Source organism: Ursus maritimus, unplaced genomic scaffold, assembly GCF_017311325.1.
Source record: "Ursus maritimus isolate PB19 unplaced genomic scaffold, ASM1731132v1 scaffold_13, whole genome shotgun sequence".
In the NCBI taxonomy this organism is placed as follows: domain Eukaryota; kingdom Metazoa; phylum Chordata; class Mammalia; order Carnivora; family Ursidae; genus Ursus; species Ursus maritimus.
The window spans coordinates 27118234-27132627 of NW_024423675.1; the positions used below are offsets into that span (position 1 = coordinate 27118234).

Sequence of the window (14394 nt, forward strand, 5' to 3'; positions counted from 1 at the left end):
TTCCCATTGCCCTGGGTGCCCTCAGATCCTGCTCCTGCCTCCCACTGCTTATTCAGGCTCCCACTCCTATCTCACGCTCACTGTCCCAGCCCTGGTGAATTAGGCTTATTCCTATGAGCACCCTGTGATCTGTATTTCTGAACTTTCTCAGAAATTCTTCTCATTTTACAAACATTGTTTTCCTTCTAATTCCAATCTTCATCCCTCCCAACCCTTCTAGGCTTTTGAAATCCAGTTATATACCCTTCCTTCCGCTGTGATTCTATAATACTCTGGATTTCCATCACTGTACTTATGAACCTATATAATTGAAGTTTCTGTCATTAGATTATGAATAAAGGAGAGAGAGAGAAGTACCTGTATTTGTTTTCACTGTATCTCCATCACATTGTTTTGCATATAGAAAGGCTTAAAATAAATTTATGGAGTTGAATTTATTGAACTGGAAAAGGGAGAGCATTCAGGAAGTGGAAGCCTACCTAGGTTTCAAATTTATATCCCATTTGGTCTTCTTCATAGTCACATCAGGGTCACTATATGTTAAGGATAAAATTGATTAGGTTATCAAACGGAACCATAGTCTAAAGCTTTCTAACTACTTTCGAATAAAATGAGGCTTGCAGTTCTGTTTAAGTTCTGTCCTACCTAAGCAGTACAGAATTCATATTTTATATATAAAACGAGGCAGCTCTGACCAGCTGTTCTCTACTTTTACAGAAGAGCTAGCAAATATAAACACAAATTGCAGTAAGATATGCAAAATAAGGAAAGACTGGATTAAATGTGGAGTTGCACTGTGAGAGACCCTTCCAGAGAGGTTTCACATGATAAGCAGTTCTTTAATCTTAGTATGTGAGATGCTGTAAAGGGGTCTTAACAACTATAATTTTTAACAGAATCTCCAAACTTTACATTAAGTTCTGAGATCCCATAATGCATGATTTTAAAAAACATAATGGAATCCTCTCAAGAGTAAAACAGACACACATGCTTAACATAAAAGTCTGTATGCTGAACTACATCAATGCAATGAGATTGATTTATTTCATTATATTCGAAATTATAACTGGCAATTTGTTGTATTTTCATATTTTTCTTTCACTATGCTTTGCTTTTATTTTTTCAAAGAAGGAATGGCATAATGAAAGCACTAGGATCTAGCTTGCCTTCTTGTTTTCTCATTGTTACCAGATCCTAAATCTCGCCTCTGATGTGGCGCTGGATCCTGGTGTAGAACAGATTACTTCATTCCCATGAAGGTATTACCTGAGATGGAAAAGGTCACCTCTGGGAGCCCACCTGGCTCACCCTGTGAATTCCTCACTGGTAAACAATACTCTCATTGTCTTGCCTCATTCATTCGCTCACAGAGCCACGCCTGTTGGAGGGCAGCCTCTCGGAGACCAGCAGCAGCCGCTCCAACTCACCTTCTTCCAAGGAATGAAGAGAAAGAAGAAACAGAGAAAGCTGGAGTTAGGCAGTAATTCAATGTACCAAAGTATCTTTCATGTTTTCTGTGTGAGAATGGTCAATATTTTTATGGGTATGAATTTACTTTTACTACAAATATGATCAACCTATTTATTGAGTACCTCGGCCATGCTAGAACTTCTAATACATATTTTATTTTGTCTCTGTGACAGCCAGGACGATTAGATATTATACTCCCCAACAAAACTGAGGCCCGGAGAGAATCAGTCTTAGTCAGTGGTTGATCCGGGATTCAGCCTTGGAGCAGCCTCATTTCTAAAGCCCAAGTTCTTTCCTCTGAGCTCTACTGCCTTTGAGAAAGCAAAGCGCCAAAGAAAAAAAACCTCATAGTTAAAAAATAAAGACAGAGGAAAAAATGAATGCAGGTATGAACAGAGTCTATCCGGGTATCCAAAGAGCACGTGACCGGCGAATATTGGCCCTCTGCGGGATTGCTGTCCTCGCCTCCCAGACCTCCTCTCCGCACCTGCTGGTGTAACTGTGGCTGCATGTTACCCAAGAAAACTGCAGAGCGCCCAGTGCAGGAAGCGCCGGAGAACTGCAAGCGGACTGAAGATGTAAGAGTCTTTACAGCACACATTTAATCTGTCCACGTTCATTTCCACTGCCACTTCTCTGCTCAGTTACTGGGTAGTAGCCTTGTAACTCGCCACTCTTCCAGCTTGCCCTTCCCGCAGCCCTTCTCTACACTCCCAGGGAATCAGATCCTGTGTCCCGATCCTCCGTGGCTGCTCGCTGGTCCGAGGATCAAGTTAAGCATCCTTTACGTGGCGTTCCAGGCCCTCCACGTTCCGGCCCCTTCTCTGCACGGGCTTTCACCTCTTGCCATGTAACCGTCTGTACAGCATGCTCCATACACCCTGGCCTTTTCCTCCCTCAGCTCCTTCGCACCCCGCGGCTGTTCTCCTGTCCCCCGCCTTCCGCTTTCCCAAGTCCCACTCACCGTCCCCGTCATGGCTTAGAAGACACTTTTTAAGGGAAGCCTTTCCTGGCTGATTCCTCCCCCGCGGTTTCCTCCCCCGCCTTCCAATTAGATCTTCCTGAATGTGCTCCACCAGTACTCATCATGTCACCGATTGCAATATGTATTATATACTTGCCCGATTATTTTTTACGTCTTCAAGTGTCACAAGGGCTTAGCACTGTGCCTGGCTGCCACACTGCTGGACCTTAATAACTTTTGAATGAATGAATGAATGGAAGGACTTGAACTGGATTTTGTCACCATCATCAACCTATCAGACAATATTTCGCGTCCCCCATTGCTGCGATCACTGGCATGCCCGCCCCTGTGGGGCTGGCAAAGCCCTGGTGTAGAGCAGCCTTTCCCACTCACCCACCGCGCGCTCAGGACCTCGGGGGAGTACCTGGGTACAGCGGGGCTCGGGCAGGTCTCAAAGCCAGGTGCCCTCCTGGCTCCCAGGTTCACGTGCACTGGGGGAGGAGCGGCGGAAAAAAAGCAACAGGGAGCCCTGGGTACCTAGAGGGGACCGCGGGCGGCGTCTGGTACGCCTCCGGCCTCGAGACTAGCCGCCGCCGGGGACCTCGACTTCCTCCTTTGGGGGCCGGCGCGCGGGGCTGGGCGGGGCGGGCGACGCCCCCGCCGGGCTGGGCTCCCGGCCGCCCCAATGGGATTCGGTGCGGGGCCGCGGCTGCGCCCAGTCCCGGCGGCGCGCTCGGCCGCGGAGTAGGCGGCCCGGCCGGGGCAGCGGAGGCGCTGCGCTCGCCGAGGGGAGGCCGAGCGTGTCAAGCTGGCGCCCGGAGGGGCCATGGTGGCCGGCGCCCGCGGCCTCCTGGCCCTCCTGCTTGTGGTCTCCGCCCCGCCCCGGCTGCAGGCGGGCGAGCTGGGTGAGTGGAGGGCGGCCGGCGGGGCGGGCCGGGCTGGGCCTGGAGGGACCCGGCGCGGGAGGAAATGGGGTCGTCGCCTGCACCCCGCGGAGTCCTGCTCTTACTGGCCGACGGCGGCTCGAGTATAGAATAAGTTACAGAATTCCGATCGTTCCCCCACCCGACTCCTTCCTTCTCCGCTCCACAGAAGCAACTTGACACCTCCCCACGCTCTCTCTGCTTTTCCCGCAGCCGGGCTCACTCTGCTTCCAGACTTCCTGACTCCGCCGGCCCGGTGAGAAGGGACATGGCCCAGGGGTCGCGCGCTGACGACCCCGGCCGCCTTCCTGGAGGGTCGTGTGTGCGGGGACGCTGCTCTCAAGCCTCCTTTGACAGGGCTGCTCGGCACTTGGGCGGCTGGGCCCTCCGGGTCCCCTGTCCTCCCCGCGCGGCTGAGACCCTAGCGTGTGCGTTTGCAGCTTGTAGGAATGGGGGGAGAGGTTCCCTCGAGGTTGGGGAGGAGGGCTGCTCTGCGGCTTCACACCTGTGTGCTGCTTGCGCCCCAAGTTGGAGTCCTATGGCTCGACTCTTTCCTGGGTGTTTGAGCGAGTCCACTCCCGGACCAGGCTGGTGTTTCTGTGGACGTGGCCCTTGGTTTCAGGTTGGACGTGATGAGTCCACAACCGAGTTTACCTCCGCCTAGCCACCTGATTAAAGTAATAAACCGTTTTTACCAGCCCAACAAATCCTTGTAAATTAGTTCTTTACTGATAGGGCAGCTTTCTGTGATTTTTTCAGTTGTTTTTTTCTTGCCCTACTTTTGCCCCTATACCACCGAGGATATTTAATGGCACTAACTATCCAGAGTATTTTGACAACTCCCCCTCCCCTACCCCAGGAATCACAGTGAAACCAAATGCTGGCATTTTCTTCACTGAACCACGTATCCATTCCCAGTCTGAAACACGGATACTCAAAATGTTAGTACTGGTTCCTAAGTTTGCTTACATACCAGTTTCTTTTCTTTCTTGCTTGCTTGCTTTTTAAAGGTGAAGTTTAGGCAAAATACGCCTTGGCACTGACAGAATGCTACGCATATCGTAAAATTTTAATAAATAATGTGTGCTTTTATTAAATATGTAGGATTTTGATCATAGGCGTTTTAAACGTTTAAAACATGCTTCTCATGTCACTGTTAGAAGATGGGACATCTATGAATGGGTCCGACCACGTGTCTCTGCCCTACTCTGGGCCGCAACTGTCATCCATTTTTCCAAAGGAAGTTTCAGATGTTGGACGGTCATCTAGGCTGTTGACTGGGTGCTTTGTCCAGTGGTTCTCTGGGAACAAGTGTGATTGCTTAGATTCTCACTGAGCTTCAGATTTGAGACTTGATAGCAGCTGACTGGCGGAAGATGTCATTTGAGTTTCTATGAAGCATCTTATGTGTTTCGGATGTTAAAAGAACCAATGAAGGCAGAGGTATTCAATCACACAAAAGAGCAAAACTTAGATTTGGGACATTTTACTGAAAAAAAAAAATCTTCCAGGAACTCTGGTCTGATACTTCTCGAGTGAAGCCATAGTCGGTGGTTTTTTTGAATATTTTTCACATCTGTGGTTTTCTCAATCAGCCCTTGGTCACTTATTTTGCAAGTTTCCATAAATTTAAACAGGCACACCCATTTTAGGTCTTGAGATAGGCTCAATAGTCAAATGGTGGTCATTAGTGATATGAGCAGTCTTGGTGCTTAGAAGAGGGCAGCTCTAGCCATAACAGTCTGTTTTCAGTAAGAAGTTGACCTCATGGATTACATTTTTACCTTCATCATTCTTGGAGCCAGCTTAATCTAGTGCTTCTTGGGTCCGAACTTGCCTCGTCACCACTATCTCTGGAAGCTTTGTAAAGCCCCAGCCCCATGTTATGAATCAGAATTACAAATGGGTGGGGCCTGGGAATCAGCACTTTAAAAAAAATTCCCCCAGGTAATTCTGATTCTAATCTGCTTTGAGATGGTGGAAACATTTTATAATGTTAGGATTATAAAGTGTTACCATCTATGTCACAATTTAATATTACACTTTTATTCATTGGATTATGTTTCAGGAAACAAATGTGATAATTTAATCTAAATATTTATAAGCTTAGTCAATGAAATTATTCCAGTTTTTTATGTCAGAGTCTGGAGTAGCTATACTGGTTCCTTTGTAGGGTTCTGTTTGCTCGAGGGTGCTTTTGCTCAATTTATTTTTTAAAACGTGGCCACTTCTAGTGTTTATAGCCTGCTAGGCCCCAGACGCCATGACTTGATGAGCAGAATTTGGTCTGATTTCTGCTGCTTCTTATGCCTTGCTCCTCTGGAGCAACTTAACTAAAGTTGGAGATTAACACAGATTGTTTCACATGGTTTTTGATCTTACATTACATCACATATAAATTGATCTTTAGTATTAATTCAATTAGTATAAATTCATAGGCTTGGACTTAGGTCTTCTTACCTTGATTAAAAGTTTTGAGAACAAAATATCCTAATTCATGCGATGAATGTGTGCTAAAAATCCCTGATTCTCTACTCACCAAAATATTCAGATATGTATATTAAAGATCGCCTCCTTGTGATTTAAGTATTAGTGAAGAATAAAAATAAGCATTCAGTCTCTAAGGAAACTTCTAAGCATAGAATTGGATACTTTAAAATTGCCTTAAAAATTCTTCCCCACTCTAATTTGCTACTATCAGAAGGTCTGTTCTTAAGTCATCACTCGTGCATATTTGGTTAGACATGGGACAGTGGATGTCTGATGTTTTGGAGAGGCTTCTTAAAAAGTAAGCACAAGTTTATTCTGGTACCTTCTGGATCAGTGTGTGCACTCGCCCCATCCTTTCCATCATCTCTGCAGTCTGGGATACTGTCTTCCCTGTTGAACTGGAAGTTCCTGAGGGAGTGACTGGGATTGTCCTTATCTTCCTAGTACCCGACAAAGGCGCTCAATGAATGTTTCTTGGGTTAAACTGAAAAATCTTTTCATGTTTAGGAGATATCTTCAAATTATTTCCTAATTAGTAGAAACTAAATAATAAAGAGTCTAGTGAAGTTTATTATGAATGTTCTTTGGTGCTTCCATTAATTAATTGTGTTTAGCAAGCCTGGCTCTCTCAGCTTGCTTATTTCTACATGTCTATCTATATTTCAAATAAAAGAACAGCAGAAAGAAGGGAACGTACCAGCAGACCAAAATGTACCATATCCTTTGGCTCTAGTAGATGTAGTTTGTAACACTCAGAAACATTAAGTTGCACCATAGAGTTCAGGAAAGAAAGAAGGTACGTTAAAGAATTCATTAAACAAACCAAAGGATACATTGGGATTTGAACTCTGAATAGTGTCGTGAACTGTATATATTAACTTTTTACACTATAAGTTGAACTCTTTAACCTCGTGGTTCTGAAACAGATTTGAAAAATCACATAGAAAATGTAACTTGGAAATAAGTTAGATATCTGACATAGGAATTATGGCTTTATTTTTAAGCTGCAAGGGGAGGTGAAATTAATTGCAACATTTGACAAAGGTTTTAGTCTTGTTAAGACAGAAAAATAAAACAAAACCAAAAAACTTGTTCAGGAAATATTTCCTGTAGAGTTTTGGACTTACTACTATGTGTGTCCTAAAGCATCAAGTCAACCCTATACATATTAGAATAACCAGTTGTTTTACATTTTTTAAGGAGATAATACACATAACCTATCTGGAATTGCACTTAGCACATAGTAAAAGCTCAATAAATGCCAGCCATCTTCCTGTTCATTACTATTTATTACTATTTATTTGACAAGTATGGGGGCCCTTTGTTTTGCCTTCCCCACTGCCTCTAGGACTCATTTTCTATCATGTTTCCCTATACTCCCAGCCATACTGGCTTTCTTACTCTTTCTCAAAGACATCAGACACTCTTTTCTACCTTAGAGCCTTTGCATGTGCTGTTCCCTGTGCCTGGAATATGCTTGTTCTAATGATCTACATGACTCCCTCCCCCTGCAATCTTTGTTCAGATGTTACCTTCTCAGGGAGAACGGCCCTAACCACCTATAACCCTCCTGCTATCCCCCGGGACTCCATATCCCCCTTCCCTGCTTTCAGTTTTCCCTGAAGCACTACCATCTTCCACCAGAGTATATCATTTAGACTTTTATTTAATTTGTCTGTCTTCCCCTACAAGAATGTAAGGCCCATGAGGAGCTTGCTTTGAACAGTGGCCAGCACTTGATGGGTACTCAGCAGGGGATGTGTGCTCAGAGAGGATGGGGGGGAGGGAGGGAGAAGGCACTGGAGACGCAGTTCCTGCCCTGTTGTTACAGACTCAGAGCTGACTCGAGCTGAGAATCAAACCCAGGACAAGACAAAGTAATAAAATAATATGTCTAGTCCAACTGTTATTTATGGACAAAAAGTCTGAAAATATGGATTTAAACTAGAGTGATTCATTCGTGTATATTTGAAGTTTGGTTTTGAGGATAAACGCAAAAATATTGCCAGATTTTCAGATTTTATCTTTCATTAGACTATGGTGTAATTTTGCCTTTTTGCAACTAAAGAGTCATGTTGATGTCATTTTCCAGATGTTTGTTCTCTATTTTGTATATATAAAAAAATAGTTGTTTGCCTTGGGGGTGGGGGAGTGGGAGAGACTTAATTGATGGGAAAAAAACCCACATGGTGATTTCTAGCCCAATGTAGAAATAAGTTCTCCTGTGAGCCCTAGTATGCTGAATGCACTCCAACTGTCGAACTTGCCTTTCAGTGGCAGTGAAGAAGAGAGGTTTTTGTTTTGTTTGTTGTGTTTTTATTCTTGTTTTTGTTTTTTATGGGGGAGAGGGAGGAAAATGGGGGAGAGTAGAGATGAAATGAAGCCTTTTATAGTCTCCACCAGCACCTGGTACAGTGCCTGGTAGAGAAAGGGCTCCAGGTAAGTATTTCCTGTTTCCACGCATACATGGTGTGGCTGAGGTTTGAGAGAATGAGGTGAAGGGTAATATTCACTAAGGTGTTTTAAACAGAACTGCATACATGACTATCATGATGACCTAGGAAACATTTTCTATGTATTTAGGAAAATAGCTAAATTCAACTCTGAAAAGTTGGGGAATCTCTGAGACTCCTTTGCAGACAACACCAGGAAAGCTGCCATGAATTAGGTGCTGGTAGTCTGGAGAATATTGGAGCAGGTGGTATACTGATTTGGACCGGGTGAGTCAGTGGTCCCCCCAGATCTCCAGCTGCTTATACATTGAGGGCATCCAGGGCCTGTTTTACCCCGAAAACCATTGGGGACAGTGTTTAGACATTTGTGACATTAACGTATTAAGCCATATTGTCATCTATGCCTTGACTGTTATTGCCATTTCAATTTGATCTATTAATCTAACTTTTATGAACTATCTTTCTGGGAGCTTTTATGCTGTATGAAATTATACCCAATACTTACAGAAATGTCTTGTGTCTTCTATGTGGTAATTTTAGCTTAGGTGGATTTTTTTTTTTTTTGGTAGGACAAGCTGCAAGGAATAACATTGGAACAAGGTAGTAGCGAAGTGATTTTGTTTTACCAATTTCTCCCTAATTTTTATAAAGCTACACGGGAGCTTTTTTTTTTTTAGCTTTATTTCTCGTAGGATAGGGCTTTCTTTTCTGACTGCTTTCACAGACATGTTTCCTAATGCTTACAAGCAGAACAGCTGTGGAACAAAGCAGGATATTGATAAATAATGTTGTACTGACCTATCATAATCCTGCAAGGAAGATGTTGCACAGAGAACCACTTAGGACAAGCTTTTGGCACACATACACATACACAAATACAACATATATCCCCACAACTAATGTACATACACACACACACACACTCTTACATACTGTCTACTATTCTCTTCTAGTAAAAATTAAGTAGACAAAATTACATATATAAAATATGCGCAAGGTGTAAAGAACAGCAATAAAACAATACCTGGACACGCGCTCTACGACCTAGTCTCTACATGCTTTTATATTCTGCTTTTTTTCAACTTAACATTTTATTAAAAGCTTTCACCATACTAATTGGGAAAAAATTCTACATTTATATTTATTTTTAGGATTAGCCTTGGGTTTTAAACTGAAAACTCATTTTCAAGTCATTTATTGCTACTGAGAATTATCTAATGGGAGAATGGAATTTTTGTCTTGGCCAACCAGCTATGGGTGTTGTCAAGATTTTTGTCTTTTGTGTGTTTCAAATAACCCTTGCTTGCTTTTGGAGTCAGAAGGACGTTGCTTGTCCATACCATGTTTGAAAAAACTATTACGTTAAATGTACTGTCAGAAAGGTAAAATGTGTTTTTGGTCCTTCTTGGATGAGATTCTTAATTTATACTTACAGGGGTCAGTCTTGTCAATGATTAGACTACTTGGAGTTTATGTTTATTGATAACCATATTTGTTTTATATGGTTTTATAGTCATCATTTTCTAGCTCAAATCACAACCACTATCGTAGCCTTTTAATTCAAAGTCCAGCATGTTTACATTTTACTGGAAGGGAGAAGAACAGTCTCTCTTTCATCACAAAATTAAAATCCTTGGAAATTAGAACTAATCTGGCTCCATTTCATGATTAAATGTGTTTAGTGGATGTGCCTAAAAGTTGTATATAAGTGATCTTTCTTTCTTTCTTTCTTTTTTGAGAGGGAGGGAGAAGGGGAGGGGCAGAGGGAGAGGGAATCTCAAGCAGGCTCCCCGCCAGCATGGAGTCTGACTCGGCACTCAGTCTCCCAACCCTGACATCATGACCTGAGCTGAAATCAAGCATTGGACAGTCAACCAACTGAGCCACCCAAGTGCCCCTAAATGATTGTTTATAGAGCACTCTATTCTTGAAAAAAGGGAAAAAACCTAAAACTTTATTTCACTATTATTTCTTTTTTTTTTTTTTTTTTAAAGTTTTGTTTTTTTTTTTTGGGGCTCGATCCCATAACGCCAGGATCACGCCCTGAGCCGAAGGCAGACGCTTAACCGCTGTGCCACCCAGGCGCCCCTCACTATTATTTCTGACAAAGAACAGGATGTCAAAAGTTAAGAAGTCCAGTAAATTTGAATTACCAGTGCATAAAACTTCCTACAGGAAATATAGATAAACATCTCTGGGGGGTCTCACTTAATTTTTTAAATGGCTAAGTGGATTTAATTCAGCCTTTTTATGGCTTTTCACAAAAGCAAGTTTACCTCATATTGAAATGTAGTTGATTAAAGTCTGAAGGAGGAAACTTTTGAGACTTGCTAGTCCATAGGACCACTGAGACATGAAATCTGTTTATTGGACTGCTTCCATTCTGAGGAGGTTAGAACAGAAGCTCCTTCTTTTGAGAATTACATGGACCATGATTTGCCTTTTTTCCCCCCTCAAAAAGCCCCTGCTTTGCCAACAGACTAAAATTGACGATAGTCTACAGATCGAGACTTGGCCCTGTACAGACTGTTGGTACTCGCTCCAAAGGATCTAAAGATCTTTGAGACCCTCTTGCCTTGCGGGTAGAAGATTCTTTCTTCTTTCTGTTTTTCATCTTCTTTCTTTTCCCTTTTTCATCCTTTTTGCTACAGTTGCTGTGCTATATGGCCAAGATCTTAAGAGAAACAATGTTTTCCCTCTGAGGTACTTAAAATCTATTAAAGACTTAATGGCATTTCTCCCCCAAATATTTCATTTGTGTCTCTGAGTATTCTCTTACATTACTACCATGCCATGAGCACACCTAAAAGTATTACTAGTGCCGTCTTAATATCATCTAATACTCAAGTCATATTCAAATTGCCTCAGTTGACCTAAACGTGTCTTTTTACTGCTGCTTTGTACAAAGAAAGATCCAAACAACGTCCACATGTTACAGTTTGCTGTTCTGTCTCTTCAGTCACCTGTCATGAACCACTAAGCCCTGCCCACATGGGTTTTATTTTCCTGGCAGGAAATCAGCTACCGTGTGACACAGCTCACTCTTAAATTCAACCAACTGGCTTCTCCGTTCCGTATCTTCTCCTTGGTGCCCTATCCACTGTATTTCTCCATAAACGTGAACTTAGACCTTAAGACTTAATTGGATTCAGGCTAAATGTTTTTTTGTAAAAGTACCACAAAGGCGTCTTGTGCTGCTAATTGTATCTCAAGATGCATATATTATTGTTATTATTGGCCCACTTTCACCACGCTAATAATGCTCAGTGACTTCAAGAAGTGACAACTCTATCCCTCCATTTGGAAGTTGCCTTTTCCCCTTATGACCTGAAAATGACCTATGGAACAGTAGTCTCTTACTCAGTAAAACTGCTCTTCCTCATCAACATTTCATTCAGTGGTTTAAGCATCCATTGACTGTTGCTTGTCCGCTCATAGTTTTTTATGTAAATAAAAAGGGAAAACCCCACCTTCGTATGGATTTTGATTTATCAAGTGGTTTTCGCATCTAATTTAATCCCAACAGTTCGGAGCGCTCTGAGGAGAACTGAGATTCAGAAAGATGGAATCATTTCCCCGGGGCACACACACTTTGAGTGTCTAGAGTGGGACACCAGGTGCATGCGCCTTAGCATCCTAGATGCCTTACGATAGTCTCCTGCCCTTCATCTTAGAGGGATGCTTGTGTCCAGGGGAGAGCAAGGTAAAGAAAAGAAGCCTTGGAGGAACACAATTTCAGGAGGTTGTTTATGCCACACATCTTTAAATTGATAGTCTTTGGTTTTTCCTAGAGGTGATCACATTTGCCACAGAAATATTAAGACTTTGCAAATCCCAGTTAGTAGGCAACCATATGATTTTATCGCATTGTGATACATTCAGTGAGGCAGGATGTGCCATGTGCAAAGGCAGCGTGATTTGGGGGACTGTGCAATGTGATAGGCGTTTTGTAAGGTTTATTTTCTCCTCCGTCAGCTCTTCTGTTTCATCCTTTAGTAGTTGCATGATAAGATGCCATATCTTTCCTGAGAGTTGCTGTTTTCTGATCAGTAAACATTGACTGCTTTTTCCTTGTATATGGTACATACATGTATGTTCCCAGAAACCTTCTCATCCTATTTCTTTGTATATTTTCCACCATATGCTCAAATAATTCCTAAATTGACACTTTTTTCCAAATGTCAGAAATGATACCCTGGCTTAAATGTAGGTCCTAAAATTTATTAATGGCTGTCCTAGACTTATAAATGAAATTTAGAGTGAAAATCAGTGTCAAAGAATTGGGAATATAGACTTGTTCTAGTTTTAGGAATAGATATTAAAATAAAACCATATAAAACCAATATCTCCAGGATTTTTCTTTTTTTAAAAATTTTTAAACATCCTTTATTTAAGTTCAATTTAGTTAACATGTGGTATATCGTTAGTTACCAGGGTAGAATTTAGGATTCATCAGTTGCATCTAACACCCAGTGCCCATTACATCAAGTGCCCTCCTTAATGCCCATCACCCACTTAGCTCAGCCCCCCTCCCACCTCCCCTCCAGCAACCCTCAGTTTGCTGCCTAGAGTTCAACGTCTCATGGTTTGCCTCCCTCTCAATTTTCATCTTATTTTATTTTTTTTATTTTTACTTTTCCTTCCCTTCCCCTCTGTTCATCTGTTTCTTAAATTCCACATATGAGTGAAATCATATGGTATTTATATTTCTCTGACTGCCTTATTTTGTTCAGCATAATACCTCTAGTTCCGTCCACATCATTGCAAATGATAAGATTTCATTCTTTTTGATGGCTGAGTAATATTCCATTGTGTGTGTGTGTGTGTGTGTGTGTGTGTGTGTGTGTGTACCACATCTTCTTTATCTATTCATCTGTTGATGGACATCTGGGCTCTTTCAAATGTTTTAGCTATTGTGGACATGGCTGCTATAAACATTGGGGTGCATGTGCCCCTTTGAATCACTATGTTTTTATCCTTTGGATAAATACCTAGAGTGTAATTGTTGGGTCATAGAATAGCTCTATTTTTAACTTTTTGAGGAACCTCCATACTATTTTCCAGAGTGGCTGAACCAGTTTGCATTCCCACCAACAGCGTAGGAGGGTTCCCCTTTCTCTGCATCCTTGCCAACATCTATCATTTCCTGACTTGTTAATTTTAGCCATTCTGACTGGTGTGGTGGTATGTCATTGTGGTTTTGGTTTGTATTTCCCTGATGCCAAGTGATGTTGAGCACTTTTTCATGTGTCTGTTGGCCATTTGGATGTCTTCTTTGCAGAAATGTCTGTTCATGTCTTCTGCCCATTTCTTGACTGGTTTATTTGTTCTTTGGGTGTTGAGTTTGATAAGTTCTTTATAGATGTTGGATACTAGTCCTCTATCTGATAAAACATTTGCAAATATCTTCTCCCATTCTGTAGGTTGTCTTTTAGTTTTGTTGATTGTTTCCTTTGCTGTGCAAAGCTTTTTATCTGGATGAAGTCCCAATAGTTCGTTTTTGCTTTTGTTTCTCTTGCCAAGGATTTTTCATTTTTAAAAAGGTTCACTGCAAGATCCCTGTTACCAGGGATTCATTAATAAGGGCTGTCTAAGTCTCTTGCTACTCAGAGTGTATCTTACAGGGATGAGCAGAATAGTCATGACCAAGAACTTTTTGGACATGTGGAAGTTCCAGGCCCTGCATGTTGCCTGCAGAAGGTTGAGAAACAGCGTTCTGATCCGCTGAAACCTCCGTTTACAGAGCACACTTCGGAGCCGCCTCGGTGCTGAGCACAGCGGACCGGCTTTGTCGGAGGCGGCACAGTCACCTCGCGTTAGACTGCCCCTTCGTAGCGTGGTAAAAAAGTGCTTGCTTAAATAATTAAAAAGAGAGGGTGATGGAATTTCCCAGAAGTTTTACAAGACTCCCTGAATGAAACGTGGCTATTTTCCTCATGTTAATTTTGAGACAAAAAAAAAAAGTAGGACTATCAAAAAATAAATATAATGTGGGTTATGATACTAGTCATGCTGCTCAGCAGTAGCGGGAGCTTGGGCAAGTCGTAGGGCCGTCTGCCTCAGTTTACTCGCTTCCTCATTGGGTGACTTTAGC

General features: G+C 42.3%; 1 protein-coding gene across 2 annotated transcripts in view; it reads left to right on the forward strand.

Annotated features, from left to right (window-relative positions):
• Window positions 1-3181: 3181 nt before the first annotated feature.
• Window positions 3182-14394, forward strand: part of DCBLD1 (discoidin, CUB and LCCL domain containing 1) — a 65165-nt gene continuing 53952 nt past the window's right edge. For both annotated transcript variants that reach the window (XM_040627690.1, XM_040627691.1), the window contains exon 1: window positions 3182-3339. In XM_040627690.1, the coding sequence (XP_040483624.1) occupies window positions 3261-3339 (79 nt within the window). In that variant the 5' untranslated portion in view covers window positions 3182-3260. The remainder of the gene's footprint in view (window positions 3340-14394) is intronic.